The sequence below is a fragment of the Erpetoichthys calabaricus genome, chromosome 10 (assembly GCF_900747795.2).
Source record: "Erpetoichthys calabaricus chromosome 10, fErpCal1.3, whole genome shotgun sequence".
NCBI lineage: Eukaryota > Metazoa > Chordata > Cladistia > Polypteriformes > Polypteridae > Erpetoichthys > Erpetoichthys calabaricus.
In genome coordinates this window covers 9143947-9165429 of record NC_041403.2, presented here as the reverse complement: position 1 = coordinate 9165429, position 21483 = coordinate 9143947, and the positions used below count along the sequence as shown (strand labels likewise).

Genomic DNA, 21483 nt, shown 5'->3' with positions numbered 1-21483 from the left:
ACCTCAACTGCTACAATATATATATATATATATATATATATATATATATATATATATATACTGTATATAAATAAATAAAATAGAAATGTCTTGGTAAAATAAAAACTAAAATTAAAACTAAAAATACATGATGCAGGAAAACTAAAACTAATCTGAAATTCCAAGTAAGGTCAGAAAAAATATAGAAATAAAAACTAATATAAAAAGGCAAAACTATAATAACCATGGTACAGAGGTTCAAATACTTAATCTATTAAACACTAACTTTGGAGTTTGTCTTCTTCAGTTTAAAATATCTATAGAAAATGGTTTATTTGGACTTTGGAAATGGATTGTTACAGCGTAAAATACAAATTGGATAAATATGTGAACAAATCTTTTGTCATGCAGAAAATAAGGATGACTTTCAGGGGGATTGAATACTTTTGCATGCCTCTGTAGTTATATGCGCCCTATGCTGCCCCAGGACATGCACTGTAGCTCTCTGTCCTAGTAAATTTGAACCAGACCTCCTATGCTGGGACAGGCTTTTATTATCCACTCCGCAGGCTTAGTTCAAGTATGCAATACCCGGCCGAGATGAGAGGGGGAGCTACCGCTAACCTTATTTTCTTGTTCTTCTGCCCTCATAGTGCAAAGAAACTGCCCAATAAAGACACATAATTCACTGCGCCCTCTAGTCCGGCTGCCATAAAACCCAGAAGTCGCAGGAGAAGGCGTCTTTGGAAGACCAGAGCCCACTGCAGGACGGAGCACTGCCTTAGCGACGCTATACAAAGTCACTTTTGTTTCCATTTCAAGAGAGTTACCAGTCTGGGGAGTAGCATAAAGTCACAGATTTTCTTTTAAGTTTATTGAAGCTTTAAGTTTGTCTAAAGGCAAATTAAAAGGGGCGATCCTGTTGGGGTCCCAAAATTTCTTTGTTTTTGAGACACCGCCTAACCATACTACTTAAACCTCTATTTTTGAACTATTTCCTTTATATGTCCCCATTTTCTGACAACTGAATTAACAGAATTGCATGCAAGGACTTAGCCTGCGCACATGTGTTGAAACGTTCTGCAGAGCAAAACTGAACAAAAAGAGACGCATGGAATTCTTTTTGGCAACACGACCAGCACAACTGATTTTTGGGCTCATTCAAATTGAATAAAACTCATCCTATACCAAACCAAATCTTACTCATTTTCAAAAGAATAAAAACAATGAGAGATGACCTTCTGTTGTGAGAAACTAACTTACGGATGGGCAGGTTTTCATATGTGCTTATTTATCATTTTCATTTGACGAGGAACTGAGAAAAACTGGTGAAAGTTCAAATGGACTTGAGGCCTGCATGCCAAACAGCAGTTCAGGAGATGGCTTTGTGTAAGCGGATGTCACAAACATTAAATGGGCTGCGTCATCACATCTTGCATTGTTTCTTCTTATAGGAGAAGAAAAGAAAAGAAAATGAATTCAGTCTTGCAGGAGACACCATTGAATTTTGACTCAGGTTCCCGTCTCCTGCCCAGTGCTTCTGGGATGAGCTCTGGCGCCCACCCAGTGACCATTGACTGGATTAGACAAGTTCAATATATATATATATATTTTTTTTTATTCTACTGAAATATACTTCTACTTTATTACTCACAGCTCTAACATTTGAACTTCTTTCCACTAAGTCATGAGTCAGTTTTCACAGGATATACCCCACTTCCTGAAATCACTACTCAACAAATGAACACAAGATGATGAGCCGCTCCTGAAACAAAAGAGTATTTATAACACTTTGTGACAAGTGGACCACCGCGCAATGCGGTTTTAAAATAAATAATCGCATCTTGAAAAGTGTGGGGGCTTCCAGTTGGGTGTGGGTGTTTGCAAACACACTCCGCTCCTACAGAAAAATAGATTCTTAAAGTTGATGATTTGCATATATGCAAAGAGAATCATGAGCAAATATGAAAATAAGCATTCAATCCTGGTGCACGTTAACACAGTAAGGGTTACAGTTAGTCTTAGACCATGAAGGACTTCATTAAGAAAGGCCACAAGTGATTTTAGCATAGAAGAGTGGCCCGACTGTCCTTTTACTTGCTTTGTTTTACATTTCTGTGAGTCAAGGACATTAATTCTTTAATAATTCTTTATATTTTTAAAACGCTTTTCTCACTACTCAAAGCACTCTCCACACAAGGAGGATTTGGGAAGCGAACTCACAATCTCCTTACTGCAAGGCAGCAGCACTACCATTGTGCCACCTGTGAGGATTGTGTTCTTTGAAGGAGGTGAGCTAATGGGCAGCAAGATGTTGTTATACAAACTCAAGTGTGGGGTCTTCTGCCTGATATAACCGATTAAACAAGTGTCTCTAAGCTTTCAAGGCTTAATTATAGGAACACTATAGAGAAGCTTTCATATTACAACAACAACAACATTTATTTCTATGGCACATTTTCATACAAATTATGGAGCTCAAAGTGCTTTACAGGATGAAGAAAGGAAAAAAAAGAAAAAATATTCATAATAGCTAGGCAATGCTAATTAACAAAAAATAAAAGTAAGGTCCGAGGGCCAGGGAGGACAGAAAAAAAAAAAAAAAAACTCCAGACGGCTGGAAAAAACAAAAAAAAATATGCAGGTGTTCCGAGGCCACGAGACCACCGGGCCCCTTCTAGGCATTCTACTTAACATACAGTTAGGTTCATAAATATTTGGACAGAGACAATTTTTTTCTAATTTTGGTTCTGTACATTACCACAGTGAATTTTAAATGAAACAACTCCGATGCAGTTGAAGTGCAGACATTCAGCTTTAATTCAGTGGGGTGAACTAAACGATTTCATAAAAACGTGAGGCAACTAAAGCATTTTATGAACACAATCCCTTCATTTCAGGGGCACAAAAGTAACTGGACAAATTAAATAACTGGAAATCAAATGTTCATTTCTAATACTTGGTTGAAAACCCTTTGCTGGCAATGACAGCCTGAAGTCTTGAACTCATGGACATCACCAGATGTTGGGTTTCCTCCTTTTTAATGCTCTGCCAGGCCTTTACTGCAGCGGCTTTCAGTTGCTGTTTGTTTGTGGGCCTTTCTGTCTGAAGTTTAGTCTTCAACAAGTGAAATGCCTGCTCAGTTGGGTTAAGATCAGGTGACTGACTTGGCCATTCAAGAATTTTCCACTTCTTTGCTTTAATAAACTCCTGGGTTGCTTTGACTGTATGTTTTGGGTCATTGTCCATCTGTATCATGAAACGCCGCCCAATCAATTTGACTGCTGTATTTAGCTGGATTTGAGCAGACAGTATGTCTCTGAACACCTCAGAATTCATTCGGCTGCTTCTGTCCTGTGTCACATCATCAATAAACACGAGTGTCCCAGTGCCACTGGCAGCCATGCACGCCCAAGCCATCACACTGCCTCCCTCCACCGTGTTTTACAGATGATGTGCTATGCTTTGGATAATGAGCTGTTCCACACCTTCTCCATACTTTTTTCTTGCCATCATTCTGGTAGAGGTTGATCTTGGTTTCATCTGTCCAAAGAATGTTTTTCCAGAACTGTGCTGGCTTTTTTAGATGTTCTTTAGCAAAGTCCAATCTAGCCTTTCTATTCTTGAGGCTTATGAGTGGCTTGCACCTTGCAGTGCACCCTCTGTATTTCCTTTCATGCAGTCTTCTCTTTATGGTAGACTTGGATATCGATAACGCCTACCACCTGGAGAGTGTTGTTCACTTGGTTGGCTGTTGTGAAGGGGTTTCTCTTCACCATGGAAATGATTCTGCGATCATCCACCACTGTTGTCTTCTGTGAACGTCCAGGTCTTTTTGCGTTGTTGAGTTCACCAGTGCTTGCTTTCTTTCTCAGGATGTACCAAACTGTAGATTTTGCTACTCATAATATTGTAGCCATTTCTCGGATGGGTTTTTTCTGTTTTTGCAGATTAAGGATGGCTTCTTTCACCTGCATGGAGAGCTCCTTTGACCACATGTTGTCTGTTCACAGCAGAATCTTCCACATGCAAGCACCACACCTCAAATCAACTCCAGGCCTTTTATCTGCTTAATTGATAATGACATCACGATGGACTTGCCCACACCTGCCCATGAAATAGCCTTTGAGTCAATTGTCCAATTACTTTTGAGCCCCTGAAATGAAGGGATTGTGTTCAAAAAATGCTTTAGTTGCCTCCCATTTTTATGCAATCGTTATGTTCACCCCACTGAATTAAAGCTGAAAGTCTGCACTTCAACTGCATCTGAGTTGTTTCATTTAAAATTCATTGTGGTAATGTACAGAACCAAAATGAGAAAAAAGTTGTCTCTGTTCAAATATTTATGGACCTAACTGTAAATGATCTCAATCAGTCCTCAGGGTATTTAGGCTTCACATGGAAGAACTTGATGATGACGGTCATGTGGATTTCTGCCCTTTAATCCATCAATGGAGGGACATCACGGTGCCCTGATCAGGAGGTGGTGGCACAGATCAACACCACAAAAAAACAGAAAAACAACAGCAGAGAAAGAAGGGGTTAGTACAGTTTTCGGAGCCACCATGAATGATAATGATAATTAATTGAATATACAGAGTATCAGGATTAAACTAAGATGAAGCTATGAGAGAGCCATGTTAAAGTAATGTGTTTTTAGCATTTTTTTAAAGTGCTCCACCGTATTAGCCTGGTGGATTTCTATCAGTAAACTCGTATTCCAGATATGAGGTACATAACAGCAGAAGGCCGCCTCACCACGTCTTTTAAGTTTAGCTCTTGGAATTCTAAGCAGACCCTCATTTGAAGATCTAATGTTACAATTTGAAGTGTAAGGTGTAAGACATTCTGAGATATAGGACGGAGCAGATTATTTAAGGCTTTGTAAACCATCAGCTGTATTTTAAAGTCAATTCTAAATGACAAAGGTAACCAGTGTAGTGACGCTAAGACTGGTGTGATGTGCTCAGATTTTCTTTTCTTAGTTAAAGTTCTAGCAGCTGCATTCTGCACTCGTTGTAATCGATTGATGTCTTTCTTTAGGTGGTCCTGAGAGGAGTGCGTTACAGTAATCTAGTCGACTGAAAACAAAAGCGTGAACTCATTTCTCAGCATCTTTCAATGTTATAAGAGGTCTAACTTTTGTTATATTTCTCAAGTGAAAAAATGCTGTCCTAGTAATCTGATTAATATGTGATTTAAAATTCAGGTCAGAGACAATAGTTACCCTTAAATTCTTTACCTCCTTTTTGACTTTTAATCTTAATGGATCAAGTTTATTTCTAATACCATCATTGTATCATTTTGCCAATCACTAAAATTTATGTTTTCTCCTTATTTAGTTTGAGAAAATTACTACTCATCCATTCAGAAACACAAGTAAGACACTGGGGGTCAGTGAGACAAGAGAGTCGGGGTCATCAGGCGCTAATGATAAATACAGCTGTGTGTCATCAGCATAGCTGTGGTCGCTCACGTTATGCCTTGAGATAATCTGACCTCATGGAAGTATGGAGATCAAAAAGAGCAGCGGACCCAGGAGATATCCTTGTGGAGCACCACATATGCACATATTAGCATGCATACATTGTGAGGGATGGCCCAAAGGAGGGAATGATGGGGGAAGGCAGCTACTTTTGAACACTGCCTCCCCCAAAACGCTAGATGGCAGCTCCCCTGGAGTGTAGCGGTGCTCTGGATTCCTGCAGGGCATCCTGGGACTTGGAGTTCGGCTTCTGAGCCCTGTTGGGTGTCATGGGTGCCGCCAGGGGGAGTTGTCAAAGGACCTGGGGACTCATTCTTTCCCTATAGCCCGGAAGTATGAGGTAGTCACGAGGATGGAAGCTCCAAAGTACTTCTGGGCTGAAGAAAAAAGCCAGGTCTTCATTCAAGTGCTTAGCCAGTCACGTGGTCGGAAGGACAGAAGCACTTCTGGGTCGAAGACAATATAAAGGACTGATGGGAACCCAGCAAGCAAGCCAGAGTCGGGAGAAGGTAGACAATGCTTGCTGGGAGGTGTGGAGAAGAGGTTTGAGATTATTGTGATTGTTTATTTAATTGTGTTTGGTGGCTGTGGTGCTTAGGGAGCAATAATTAAAGAACTTCTTTGTGTTTTTACTTTGTCTCCTGAGCGTCCATCTTTTGGGGTTAAAGGGGCAACAGTGACCCCTGGCGTTCATAACATATAGGTTAAAGGTACGTTTAAGTTTAAATGTTTGTGCCTCTCTATGAATAATAATAAAAATAATAAAAGTTATAGAAGAGTATATTAAACCCCTTTTAAACTGTGTAAGAATGAATTGTTAAGGGCCTGTACTTTTATTTCAAGTAGTCAAGAGGCACCAGCTTGGCCCTTATCAGTGAAGCTGCATGCTGCCCTCTAACTGGTATGGCTGTCTATTATGTCAACCCTAAGAGATGCAAGTGCAACAAGTAAACATTAATTAAATCATTAATTAAGCAGTCCAGTTTTCATGGGTGGGTTCTACTGAGTCCAAAGTAGTGGTGAGAACTAATTAACTCAAGGCCCTCAATCTTTAAGAGCTCAGGATGAGGGAGGAGCGATTAGGTGACGTTCACCTCCAGGTGGCAAATACGTTCTTTGAACCAAAGGGATTTTAATGAAGAAACAGAGAGGGAAGGGTAAATTGTTATGACAAAGTCTGTGATGGCAGCATATTGTTATGAGAAAAGGTGCTGAATGCGGTCATTATTGTTAGCAGATTATGGGAAATTGATATGTTGTGATAAGAATTGTAATAAATACAAAATTGCCACATTCGCTAATTGCTCAAGTCCCCTACTCAAGAAAAATAATCTTGACTCCTCTGCTTTTGAAAATGTTACACCCATTTCTAACCTGCCTTTCTTAAGTAAAATTTTAGAGAAGACAGTAATTATGCAGCTAAATGACCACCTCAATAAACCTGCTATTCTTGATAAGTTTCAGTCCGGTTTTAGAACAAATCACAGTACAGAAACTGCACTCGTTAAAGTAGTCAATGACTTGCGGGTAAATGCAGACAGAGGCCATTTATCTGTTCTCCTCCTTTTAGATCTGAGTGCCGCATTTGACACCATTGATCACAATATTCTTAGAAATCGCCTTAGTCAGTGGGTGGGCCTCTCCGGCAGGGTCTTAAATTGGTTTGAATCCTACCTGGCAGGTAGAAAATTCTTTGTTAGTTGTGGTAATTACAAGTCAAAGACACATGATATTCTATATGGTGTTCCACAAGGCTCTATCCTGGGTCCGCTGCTCTTTTCGATCTACATGTTTCTGTTAGGTCAGATTATCTCAGGGCACAACGTGAACTACCACAGCTATGCTGATGACACACAGCTGTATTTATCAATAGCACCTGATGACCCTGATTCTCTTGATTCACTAACACAATGTCTTACTTGTGTTTCTAAATGGATGAATAGTAATTTTCTCAAGCTAAATAAGGAGAAAACAAATTTTACTGATTGGCAATAATGGATATAATGAGGTTATTAGAAACAAACTTGATGCATTAGGATTAAAATTCAAGACGGAGGTAAAGAATGTAGGGGTAACTGTTGACTCTAACCTGAATTTTAAATCACATGTTAATCAGATCACTAGGACAGCATTTTTTCACTTAAGAAACATAGCAAAAGTTACACCTCTTATATCATTGAAAGATGCTGAGAAATTAGTTCACACGTTTGTTTTCAGTCGACTAGATTACTGTAACACAATCCTCTCAGGACTACCCAAAAAAAGACATAAATCGTTTGCAACTAGTGCAGAATGCAGCTGCTAGAATCTTAACTAGGAAAAGAAAATCTGAGCACATCTCTCCAGTTTTGATGTCACTACACTGGTTACCTGTGTCATTCAGGATTGACTTTAAAATTCTGCTTATGTTTTATAAAGCCTTAAATAATCTCGCCCCATCTTATATATCGGAATGTCTGACATCTTATATTCCAAATTGTAACCTTAGATCCTCAAATGAGTGTCTGCTTAGAATCCCAAGAGCAAAACTTAAAAGAAGTGGTGAGGCAGCCTTCTGCTGTTATGCACCTAAAATCTGGATTAGCCTACCAATAGGAATTCGCCAGGCTAACACAGTGGAGCACTTTAACAAACTGCTAAAAACACATTACTTTAACATGGCTTTCTCAAACTTCAATTTAGTTTAATCCTGATGCTTTGTATATTCAATTAATTATAATAACTATTCATGGTGGCTTTAAAATCCGTACTAACCCCTACTCTCTCTTCTGTTTCTTTTCCCGGTTTTCTGTGGGGGCGACCTGCGCCACCACCACCTAATCAAATCATCAGGATGTTCCTACATTGAAGGATTAAAAGCCAGAAGTCTGCATGACCGTCATCATCAAGTCCTTCAATGAGAACCCTAAATACAAAGAGGACTATTTCATTTATGTTAGGTAGAATGCCTAGAGGGGGCTGGGTGGTCTCGTGGCCTCGGTACCCCTGCAGATTTTATTTTTTCTCTCCAGCCATCTGGAGTTTTTTTGTTTTTTCTGTCCTCCCTGGCCATCGGACCTTACTCTTATTCTATGTTAATTAGTGTTGTCTTATTTTAATTCTTACTTTGTCTTTTTTTCTCTTTTTTTCATAATGTAAAGAACTTTGAGCTACATTATTTGTATGAAAATGTGCTATATAAATAAATGTTGTTGTTGTTGAAGTCATCTGAACTGGGACCGTGTGTGCATCACTCATTAAAACTTGATTCTGCTGCCTGTACTGAGGCTCCGAGTGCCTGCTTTGGGGCTAAGGATGCCCGTGCGGCCTAATCTGCTTCAACACTCCCAGGCTGATTGGGGTACTTGGCTGATCGTGCATACATATGCGAATGCAGGCAGATCAGTCCATTGCCTCATTCACACCTTGGAGGTAGCGGCGCATCACTACTGCACCCGATCAGGCGTTATAAAGGAGCCTGCACAGCGGATGGAGAGACAGATCAAAGATAGAGGCAAGAAAAATGAGACAACAGAAAAGAAAGATATGGAGGTTAAAGATGGGAGAACCAAGTCAGGAATGGGAGCCACCAGGGTGTGGAAGAAAGTAGGCTGGCAGCTGGGAGGAGAGTCCCTTGGAGGAGCATAGAGCCGATGCTTGCGGGCTGAAGAGAGCCACTTGGCTGAGCATTTTTGGGGTAACTGGCAGCGAGAGTTGGAGGAGCGAGGCGTGGCGTGCTCCTTCTGGGAGCCCGTGGGACATCAGGGACCTGAGCCTATGAGAAAAGGTTGGCTGTGTCTTTCAACAGGATGTCTCCTCTGGCTGCAAGATCCCATATGGGGTAAGCAGAGCAGATGTCAGTTTTAGAAAGGAGGTGCCGGGGGCTGAGATTTTAGATTTGCTTCCTACCTTGGCATCTTAACCTCATTTTAAGGATTATTTATTGGATTGCTTTTTTGCACTGGATTTTATAGTAAGTATCAGTAGATGGAGTTGGAGCGCATGGAGGTTCACAAGGTCGCTGGAAAGGGGTGTGTGGCGCTCCTGAGATTTCTGGAAAAGGATGAAAGTCCAAGTCTTTAGAGTCCTGGTGCTTCCTGTCTTGCTCTATGGTTGCGCTATCCAGTGAACTGAGACAAAGACTGGACTCTTTTGGTACTGTACTGTTCATTAACTCTTTGAGGGCTGAGTATTTTTTCTAAAAAACTCAGTTTTCTGAGAAGCTCACAAAGCAATTGTTTCACACATAAATTAACATACAACATCTGTTGCTACATGCTGTGGCTGCTGTTGGTGCATGTTCTGCATCTCTGGCAGTAATGGCTGTGTGGAGGCACCTCAATGGACAGCAGGAATGCACGGTGGGCCTGCACCCTGGCTTTTTTCGCACAGCAGATGGGTGGTTGGTGATGGTCGCAGTGTAATGCAATATGTGGTGGTCCTCCCAGGCAAATGCTGCTGTGTGAGCATCATCTACATGAAAGTGTTCAGCACCACAATCAGCTGGGGACCGATCACATGATGCTGGTACCTTACTTTCATTCATCTCCAGATCACTTGTATCAAACTAGGAGTCTGACAAGTCAGAGTCCTACTCAACGAAATTACGTAAAACATCCATGGAGTATTTTGCTTTGCACATTCGCTTTGGTCGATACTATTTTAGAAGGTGGTTTGCTCTTCGCTAATCATGCACGTGTAGAGAATCGAGGTCAAATCAACACAGCTATGTAACTTTCCTTCTAGCAAAGAGAGTCAAACTAAAACGCAAGGGTGAGTTTTGTCGCAGCTTACAGCTGATTACTGAACTCTACCCCTGAATTTTGACAAAAGTCGACATCAGCCCTGAAAGAGTTAAAAATGTTTCTTGTCCATCACTACAAACCACATAGGTGTTAGTACTGATGAACCTCCTTGACATTAACCCCAAGCATGACTCGGGTTCAGAATTTAATGCAATTACAGTTAAACCAGGGGTGGCAACATCGGTCCTGAAGGGCCTCAGCGGCTGCAGGTTTTTGTTCCAACCTACTTGCTTAATTAGAAACCAATCGTTGCCAGTCTCGGACCTTTTTAAATTTTATGGCTTGTTAAGTCTGTAAAATTAGGTTCTAATATCGTAGATGTTTTTTTTTTCCTTTTCAAGGATATTATCTGAATGATTTGAAGCCTAAAACGGATCATTTTTGGTCTGTCCCATGTTTCTCTTAAGTGTTTTATTAAACCAGAGAGTGCATGATGAACATACACAGCTGTAAATGGAAACAAGTCAGATGGGGAACTGCTGGCTCCTTTGTCATTTGCATCTTAATGCTAATAGGGAGCCATTAAAACACTGAATGCAGCTGTTTAAGACTGAAATAGGTAATTTAGTGGGAGGGAGAGCCTTAACAAGCAACACCACCAAAATAGGTAAGTAAATAGATAGCAACAATTTGAATTATTATCTCTGCTCTCTATACATATAAAATCCAATGTCTGTCTGTCTGTCTGTCTGTCTGTCTGTCTGTCTGTCTGTCCACTTTTCACACGAAAACTAATTCACGGATTTAGATCAGGTTTTTTTTCAATAATTTGCTTGAACATTCCTGCTGATTTTGGACTTCTCTCATAATGCTAAATATAATAGTTGTTTGAGGTACCAATTTATTTGCACAAATCTGAGAGACACGCAGCGAACCGAGGCCCTCCTCACTCACGCACCAGCCTCGGGCCGTATCTTACATCCGCATAGCTAGCGAACGAGAGAACTACTTCACGGATTTAGAGTGGGCTTTTTTCTAGAATTTGCTTGAACATTCTGGTTTATTTTGCGACTTCTCTCATCGCAGTGGCTGCGGGGCCATGCTTACTCACGTGCCAGCCTCCATTCGAGTCGGTCTACCTCTGGCCACGTGTTGGAGTGTACCTCGCCTCTGCTTGGCTAGCGATACCTGTTTGTTTATTGATTCTTAAAGTTTGTCCAGTTTCACTACTATGCGGGTGGAGCCGTTGGAGACAGCTAGTTATTAATAAATTCAATGCCAGCATCAAAATGTCACATGAGCAGGAAGTGCTTCATAAGCAATAACTAACTTCTCATTAAGAAACTGGGTCGGAACAAAAACCTGCAGTCCCCGCCACTCTTCAGGACTGATGCTGCCCACCCCTAACTAGAATGATGCAATGGCAGCCATTTTTGCATGTTAGCTTTTAGGTGGTAAAGGGGAGGGAGATAGATAGTCAATTAGAGACAGGGGATGATTAGGGGGCATGAATGACCAGGCCATTGTGGGTAATTTAGTCAGGACATTGGGGTACACCTTGCTCTTTAGGAAGGATGCCCAGGGATCTTTTATTACTGCAGAGAGTCAGGACCTCAGTTATACGTCTCAAACAAAGGACAGAATCATATTTACAGGGGATGATTAGGGGGCCTGAATGACCAGGCCATGGTGGGTAATTTATCCAGGACAGTAGTAAAGGAGCGTCACCATTATACATCACACAATTTTGACAGGTGTATGTCCCGCCCCCCTTGGCATTTCCAGTACCCACCGTATGCCACCTGGTTAATGGGGCATTTCCCCCACGCTCTGGTCTTTGCCTGTTGTCGAGTGCACTGTTTGACCGGCATTGGCCCTTTTGTCAGTCATGCGTAAGGAAAATGGTCGGCCGATCTTAGCCTTGATCCTAAAAACTGGGTCTGTTCATCTTTGTGATCCGAGACGGTCCTTCGGGCCCCTGTAAGGTGTCAGAAGGTAAGTCAGCAATTGGGGTGGAGCAGGCATCCTGCTCCTGGCTCCGTACAGAGCCGGGGTTGTGTGTACAGAGAGTATAGAGAGTGTTAGTGACCCTGCTCTTATCTGCGTACAGAGAGCATGAGTGACAGACCCTGCGAGAGGATGTACAAGAAAACTTTAGAGAGACTCTATTATACACCCAAGGAGCCTGGCAGTGCATCCCAAACACACCTTGGGCATGCCATTACCTCGCCCACCGTGTAAAAACCATGCCCTTTATAAAGCAAGGCATATAGCAGATGATACCATCCATCCATCCATTTTCCAACCCGCTGAATCCGAACACAGGGTCACGGGGGTCTGCCGGAGCCAATCCCAGACAACACAGGACACAAGGCAGGAAACAATCCTGGGCAGGGTGCCAACCCACCGCAGGACACACACAAACACACCCACACACCAAGCACACACTAGGGCCAATTTAGAATCGCCAATCCACCTAACCTGCATGTCTTTGGACTGTGGGAGGAAACCGGAGCGCTCTGAGGAAACCCACACAGACACGGGGAGAACATGCAAACTCCACGCAGGGAGGACCCGGGAAGCGAACCCAGGTCCTCAGGTCTCCTAACTGCGGGGCAGCAGCGCTACCCACTGCGCCACCGTGCCGCCCCAGATGATACCAAGATGTTTTAAAACAATAGCTTGCAGAGTGGATGTGCAAGAAAGTTTTAGAGAGAATCTATTACACAGGCAAGGAAACCTGGCTGTACAGCCCAAACACACCATGGGCATCCCATTACCTTGCCCACCTTGCAAAACCAAGCCCTTTATAAAGTAAATCATAATGTAGTAGATACCAAAGTGTCTTAAAACAACAAGTTTTATTGAATGAATCAAAAAGATACCAATAAAGTGTCTTAAAACAAGTTTTATTGAAGCAAAATTCCAAACATAGCAAAATAACACGTGGTCTTCACTTTCAGGGTTACACACTGTGTGTTATACATTAATTGCTTAAAAGTATGAATAAAAGCAGGAGAAACAGCCGTAAAATATTCACACAAGCTTGTTTGTATACAGATTAGCAATTCAATTGAAAAGAAGCAAAAACACAAGAATTGTATACATGTATGAGAACACAAATCAAATTGCAAACAAGGTCCCAACCCATCAGTGAGCCGGTAATACATCTAAAATAAAGGGGCGACAAGCTCCGATGCCGTGATCCACCAGCGAGAACGTTCGACTGGCCCAGCCACACATGGACTCTGGTTAGACAGACAGACAGACAGACAGACAGACAGACAGACAGACAGACAGACAGACAGACAGACAGACATAATATATAGATAGGATATAAAAGGCATTTTATAATATATAGATAGATAGGGCATAAAAGGCACTATATATCAATTATGTAGTGCCTTTTATGTCCTATCTAATAGATAGATAGATAGATAGATAGATAGATAGATAGATAGATAGATAGATAGATAGATAGATAGATAGATAACTTTATTAATCCCAAGGGGAAATTCACACATGGGCGGCACGGTGGTGCAGTGGGTAGCGCTGCTGCCTCGCAGTAAGGAGACCTGTTGGGTTCGCTTCCCAGGTCCTCCCTGCGTGGAGTTTGCATGTTCTCCCCGTGTCTGCGTGGGTTTCCTCCGGGCGCTCCGGTTTCCTCCCACAGTCCAAAGACATGCAGGTTAGGTGGATTGGCGATTCTAAATTGGCCCTAGTGTGTGCTTGGTGTGTGTGTGTGTTTGTGTGTGTCCTGCGGTGGGTTGGCACCCTGCCCGGGATTGGTTCCTGCCTTGTGCCCTGTGTTGGCTGGGATTGGCTTCAGCAGACCTCCGTGACCCTGTGTTTGGATTCAGCGGTTTGGAAAATGGATGGATGGAAATTCACACATTATAAATAATGTAATAAATAATAATAAATAATATAATTTAGCCGGTTAAACCTTGCAAAGTGGTGGACTCAGCCAGCCTACTTCAGCTTGGTCAGAAGAATTGTTAGCTGTAAGCGTTAGTGTCTTCTTTCTGACCTTAATAGCGGTGGACACTGCCAGCTTGCTAGGTCTCGGTCATAAGGAGATGGACACCTGCGCATACCACAACATAACCAAATCTTGTTATTGAGGTGGCCCAGAGGCTTTGGGTCCAAAAACCCATCTTTAAATATGCTTTTGGGAGAAGCTTTTACAACTCTCAGGCCAATCAAAACATTTAAAGATAAGATTTTTTTAGATAACCCGCCAGCATATTTTTAACCAATCAACAAACACAGGCCTCATGTTAAGCTAGCCAATGGCATTACACCAGTCTGATTCGGGCATGCGCTGACTGCATCAAGTGCTTCCCATTTTCATAACAGCCAATCAGGATACAGACAGGGCAGCGGGAATGTGAAAAGTCTATGGGTTGAAGGCAACATGGCGCCGCTGTCAAAAATTGTATGAAGTAATATATCCATGGAAAATATGTATTAGCATATGAATTAAACTGCAACATACAAAAATATCATAACACATACAATGCTGGTTCGTGTATTCGGGCGGTCATTTTTCTAAGCCACAAAGATGAACAGACCCAGTTTTTAGGATCAAGGCTAAGATCGGCCGACCATTTTCCTTACGCACGACTGACAAAAGGGCCAATGCCAGTCAAACAGTGCACTCGACAACAGGCAGAGACCAGAGCGCGGGGGAAACAACCCATTAACCAGGTGGCATACAATGGGTACTGGAAATGCCAGGGGGGGCGGTACATACACCTGTCAAAATTGTGTGATGTATAATGGTGACACTCCTTTACTACTCAGGACATCGGGATACACCTTACACTCTATGAACAATGCCCAGGGATACTTTATGACTACAGAGAGTCAGGACTTCGATTTTACATCTAATCTGTCAGACAGCCCCATTTTTGGGATCCACAATCAGACCACAGGGTTAGTGCCCCCCGCAGGCCTCACCAGCACATCTTCCAGCAGCAACCCAAGCTTTTTCCAAGATGGTCTCCCATCCAATTACTGGCCGGGCCTGAACAGGCTTAAGCTTCAGGTGGGTGATCTCTTCTGAAATGCATGTTATGTGGCTGCTCTCAAAGGAGGACCACAACCAAACTTCCACCTCTCCATCTTTTTCCAATCCCACCAAACCAGCGCTATAAAAAGGCTCCTTTCCTACTACCCACTGAAAGCTGGACTTGTGTAATTTCAAATGTGTCGGACATCATAGATGATGGCGTAGCCCAAGCATCACAACTGCGCCACTTTCTTGGCACTAAACGGTAGAAATATCAAATTATGGGGTCCCAACTATTTGTCATCTCTCGGTGGCTTCTTTAACAAAGCAAAAACACGAAAACAAATCTCTGGGAGAATTTCCATAAAACAATGCATTCATGAGTTGGAAGAAGGAACGGTGGAAGGCATGACGTAAAGAGACATGATAACATCGGACAAAAAATCTTTTCAAACGTTTGGTAATTATGGTAGACTTCAAGCTGAACACCAAAATAAATTCAGACTGACTGTATCAAGTAGAAAACTGGAGAAACATGAAATGAACTCTTATTGAATTTAGTGTGTTTATTCGCTTAATGATGCTGACACAATGAATTAATTTAGTTGAGCTAAAAATTCGGGTTTGTCACAGGTGGACTCCAATCAACTTCTAGAAACATCTCGAGGAGAATTAAAGCAGACAAGAGGCGCCTGAGCCCAATCAGGACTGCCATAGCTGAATACTTCTGGTAATTAGCAATTTCAGTGTTTGGTTTTTTAATAAATTTGATCAATTTTGATAAATTTTGATAAACTGATAAATTTTTAGTAAACATGTAACCACTTTGTCATTACGAGTCATTGAGAGTAGACTGTTGGGTAAAAATCTCAAAGTTATCCTTCAAAAACAACAATAAAATGTGCAGAAAGTGATGGGGGTCTGAAGACTCAAGTCCACCGTATACACCTTAGAAGAGTCACAGGGGGGAGACTCTTCTAAGGTGTATACAGTGGACTCTCCTGCCACCCCATACCCCAAAACACCAAACCAAAACTTTGCTCTTCTCACAGCAGAATCCAACCTCCAAGACTGTGAAAACTAACATGACCTGCACCTTCACCTGTAAGGACCCCCAAGATCATTTCTAACCTGCGGTCTTGCTTACCTGATGGACTGTTATTGATGAGAGGAATTTTGGTTTGTTCAGTTGACGTCTTGGCGATGCAGTAGAAAATCCCCCAGTAACCGAGGTGGATGAAATCTGTGACCTGGAGCTCCCCCTCAGTCTTCTTGATGAAGGACAGTTTGGAGGGATTTACCACCCTGATGATGCTGTTGTCTTTTTGGATTTGGAGGTGCCCCTCTTTGCCAGGGTCTCGCTCTCCGGAGATACAGGACAGGTAGAAGTCCTTTGTCTCCTTAGTCTGCATGTTTGCAATGAATGTGACGTCCAAGACAGCATCTGGAGGCCAAAGAAAGACGAAACGATTAGATTAGCAGCACTGTTCCCTCTAAGCTGTGCGCGCGCACACGACTTTCCGAACCCGCGCACACAAATTAAAATAGCGCGCACAAAAATTAAATTTTTGCCTAAAATGATTTTTGGCATTAAAGTGAAATGTTGCAGAAGGCCAGCTGTTCCGATTTCCCATTTATCCCATTTATCGAAGCGCTATAAATTTTAAACCAGGGGTGTGGCGTCGCTTGTGCAGCTACGACCAATCAGAGTTGACTGACCTAGATTCCTGCGTAGCAGGCTACGGTCGGCGCTATGCGGTATCTTGCTGCCTGCGGCAGCCTATAACATCTTTGTACGAAACGCGCTAACTTTTGATTCTTTGACTTCCATTGTATTGTTTATTTCGTGGAATCTTGGTGTTCAGCCTGGTACTTTGTAGCTAGATATAATTTTTTAAATGTCGAAACCGCAAGAGATGAAAGGTGCAAAACGCAAGAGAGCTGCAATAGCTTTTAAGTCTGAATGGCTTGAAGAAGTTGTTGAAACGGAGACACCGGAATCTCGAAATATAATGCGTGTTCAACTGCGTGAAATATTTACATATGACGAAGACGACGGAGTTGTTTGCTGTTATTGTCGAGATGCCAAAGCAACTGGTGATTTCTCTACAGGAAAAGTGTGGAATGATGTCTGGAAACTGGACTTTCTGAAACGCCATCTATCAAGCAAGTCTCATACCGACAGTATTAGGAAACTCAGAAGTAAAAATCCAACTTTAAGAGGGGGACTGGTTCACATGTTGCTTGAAAGCCCAACCAAAAAAGAAAGCATGCAAATTAGTAATGAACGGAAGCGTTCCAGTCCTGATGAAATTAAGGTTCTTATCGACAGTGTTCTGCTGGCCATTAAGATGAATATCTCATTGCTCTCTGTTCAAGATATCAATGAGCACATGGCAAAGTATGTTAGTATACCACATAGCTGGAGGAGCAAAAACTATGCGTTCGAATTTCTTGGAATTATAAATGGTTTTGTGTAAGAGGATCTTATGGCTGACATTAAATTAGCAACGTATCATACGTTAACTGTTGATGAAAGTACAGACATTTCTGTCAACAAGTACTTAATACTCTACTTTAAGTATCGGCCAGTTAATTCAAAGGAGTATAGAACATCATTTGGTGGGATGCTACAGTTGGAAGCATGCGATGCTACATCAATAGTAACAGCAGTCAGGGAATTCTATAGGAAACATAAACTTGACCTGAATAAAATGGTTATGTTCACTTCCGATGGTGCCTCTGTTATGTTGGGCAAAATAAATGGTGTTGCAGCACAGCTGAGAAAAGATGTTCCTCATTTAGTGCAACAACATTGTGTTGCACATCGGGAAGATTTGGGACTTTCTGATTCATGGAAAGAAGTGAAATTAATGAAAGAAGTAGAAACTTTAATGAGAACTGTGTACACCGTGTTCTGTCAGTCTTCTACTAAAAGATACAAATTCAGGAAATAACAGATGAATCTGAATGTGAATCAATTGCTTTCAGACCTCTGAATGAAGTGCGCTGGTTATCCAGACACTTTGCACTTCAAGCAATTATTCGAAATTATGATCCCCTATTAAAATATTTTGAAGAATCCAAAGATAATGATCCTATATCAAAGTACTGCTATAAGAAGCTGAAGAGTGAACAATTTCATATAACATTGGAAATTTTGAATGATGTCTTATCAGAAATGGCTTCTTTAACTATGGCATTTCAAAAATGTGGTTTGACGCCATTGGAAGCTTATCATCTTGCACAGGGTAAACTGAACAAACTTTGAATGCAGTACCTTGGTGAGAAGGTTAAATGAAGTGATAAAGTTAACAGTCTTCTTGACAAGGTGTCTGGAAAAGAAGTTTCAGTGGATACTAATTCCATATTAACCTTCATCAACGTCCTATGTTTGCATCTGGGTGAAAGATTTCCTGAAAATGAAATTGAGGAATGGTCTGCTTTTGACTGTACAGCAATAGCACAATGCGACTTTGACTTTGGAATTGAACATATCCGATCTCTTTGTTTAAAGTACAAACAATTTCTTCAGGAGGAAAGTGTCATTATTCAACAATACAATGACTTTAAATTCCTTGTTGCAGAAAAAATTAAAAGCAATCTGATAAACAGCTTTCCAGAGATGACGAAATTTGCATTTCAGAATGATCAATTTGCAGAATTAGCAAAATTGATGGACATTGGTGCCACATTCTTAGCTTCGAGTGCAGATTGTGAGCGTGGTTTTAGTTTAATGAACAATCTGAAAACGAAGCAAAGGAACCGTTTACAGTTAGAACATTTGGAAATGCTGATGCGTATTAAGAGTAACCTTCAAGATGGAGGCACGATAGATCTTGACAGAATTTATTCAGACTGGATAAATATGAAAGATCGCAGAGAAAAACTTTGAAAACTAAATTACTCTTATTTTCGAAATGCTACCTATAAAATATAATTACACATTATTAATAGGTATAGCATTTAACAATGAAACTTGTTTGATATTGATAACTGAAATAACATCGTGTTTTTGTAACTTGATTTAGACAAACTGAAAGAGCTGCCCAAAAATGCCCATAACTGAACTCCAACAAACATTCTGTAGCGCACAAAAATTTAGTCTTGCTTTAAAATGCGCACGGATGATATTTTTTGCGCACATAGCCTATAAAAAATTAGAGGGAAAATTGATTAGCAGTACAGTAATATTATTAGTGATGTCACAGAGTTGAGGTGTAAACAAAAGTGCAAAGTTAAACCCTGCTGCCTAGATGGGCCTAAAAAAAAGGGATTTGAACTCCCGTCCACAGGAGAAGTGCCTCACCCTCATGACCACCTCTCAAAAACCACAAAGCTCCACTTTCCAATTTAATTTCTCTCATGACCCTGAACTCTTCCTCCATTAAACAATTAATGATGGGCGACTCATGAACGATTCATTTGTTTTGAATGACTCTTTCCAGTGAATCATATGTGTCAATTTATGATCATGAACAAATCAATTCTGCGGAGCTCAGTGGAAGCCCTGAAATGTATACGTTGTCACCATCTTTTTGGATCTCTGACAAAGAGACTGCGAAAGAAGCACCTGAATCCTGAGTCTGAAGTCACTTCACTTATGATTCTTTTGAGTTCAAACTACATCAAAATGCCACTGATGATTTTTCTCATTTATCATTTACAGTGCATCCAGAAAGTATTCCCAGCGCATCACTTTTTCCACATTTTGTTGTGTTACAGCCTTATTCCAAAATGGATTAAATTCATTTTTTTCCTCAGAATTCTGCACACAACACCCCATAATGACAACATGAAAAAAGTTTACTTGAGGTTTTTGCAAATTTATTAAAAATAAAAAAACTGAGAAATCCCATGTCCATAAGTATTCACAGCCTTTGCTCAATACTTTGTCGATGCCCCTTTGGCAGCAATTCCAGCCTCAAGTCTTGTTGAATATGATGCCACAAGCTTGGCACACCTATACCTTGGCCAGTTTCACCCATTCCTCTTTGCAGCACCTCTCAAGTTCCATCAGGTTGGATGGGAAGCGTCGGTGCACAGCCATTTTAAGATCTCTCCAGAGATGTTCAATTGGATTCAAGTCTGGGCTCTGGCTGGGCCACTCAAGGACATTCACAGAGTTGTCCTGAAGCCACTCCTTTGATATCTTGGCTGTGTGCTTAGGGTCGTTGTCCTGCTGAAAGATGAACCGTCGCCCCAGTCTGAGGTCAAGAGCGCACTGGAGCAGGTTTTCATCCAGGATGTCTCTGTACATTGCTGCTGTCATCTTTCCCTTTATCCTGACTAGTCTTCCAGTCCTTGCCGCTGAAAAACATCCCCACAGCATGATGCTGCCACCACCATGCTTCACTGTAGGGATGGTATTGGCCTGGTGATGAGAGGTGCCTGGTTTCCTCCAAACGTGACGCCTGGCATTCACACCAAAGAGTTCAATCTTTGTCTCATCAGACCAGAGAATTTTCTTTCTCATGGTCTGAGTCCTTCAGGTGCCATTTGGCAAACTCCAGGTGGGCTGCCATGTGCCTTTTACTAAGGAGTGGCTTCCATCTGGCCACTCTACCATACAGGCCTGATTGGTGGATTGCTGCAGAGATGGTTGTCCTTCTGGAAGGTTCTCCTCTCTCCACAGAGGACCTCTGGAGCTCTGACAGAGTGACCATTGGGTTCTTGGTCACCTCCCTGACTAAGGCCCTTCTCCCCTGATCGCTCAGTTTAGATGGCTGGCCAGCTCTAGGAAGAGTCCTGGTTGTTTCGAACTTCTTACACTTACGGATGATGGAGGCCACTGTGCTCATTGGGACCTTCAAAGCAGCAGAAATTTTTTCGTAACCTTCCCCAGATTTGTGCCTCAAGACAATCCTGTCTCGGAGGTCTACAGACAATTCCTTTGACTTCATGCTTGGTTTGTGCTCTGACATGACCTGTCAACTGTGGGACCTTATATAGACAGGTGTGTGCCTTTCCAAATCATGTCCAACTAACTGAATTTACCACAGGTGGACTCCAATGAAGCTGCAGAAACATCTGATGATCAGGGGAAACAGGATGCACCTGAGCTCAATTTGGAGCTTCATGGCAAAGGCTGTGAATACTTATGTACATGTGCTTTCTCAATTTTTTTATTTTTAATAAATTTGCAAAAATCTCAAGTAAACTTTTTTTCATGTTGTCATTATGGGGTGTTGTGTGTAGAATTCTGAGGAAAAAAATGAATTTAATCCATTTTGGAATAAGGCTGTAACACAACAAAATGTGGAAAAAGTGATGCGCTGTGA

General features: G+C 41.6%; 1 protein-coding gene and 1 long non-coding RNA gene across 3 annotated transcripts in view; one reads left to right on the top strand and one right to left on the bottom strand.

Moving 5' to 3' along the window:
- LOC127529390 (uncharacterized) overlaps positions 1–5201 on the top strand; it is a 706297-nt gene extending 701096 nt beyond the window's left edge. The window contains exon 3 of the long non-coding RNA XR_007936068.1: positions 5023–5201. This is a non-coding gene — a long non-coding RNA (uncharacterized LOC127529390). The remainder of the gene's footprint in view (positions 1–5022) is intronic.
- tie1 (tyrosine kinase with immunoglobulin-like and EGF-like domains 1) overlaps positions 1–21483 on the bottom strand; it is a 228931-nt gene that overhangs the window by 179768 nt on the left and 27680 nt on the right. For both annotated transcript variants that reach the window (XM_028810856.2, XM_051932702.1), the window contains exon 2: positions 16350–16646. In XM_028810856.2, coding sequence (XP_028666689.2) covers positions 16350–16646 — 297 coding nt within the window. The remainder of the gene's footprint in view (positions 1–16349; positions 16647–21483) is intronic.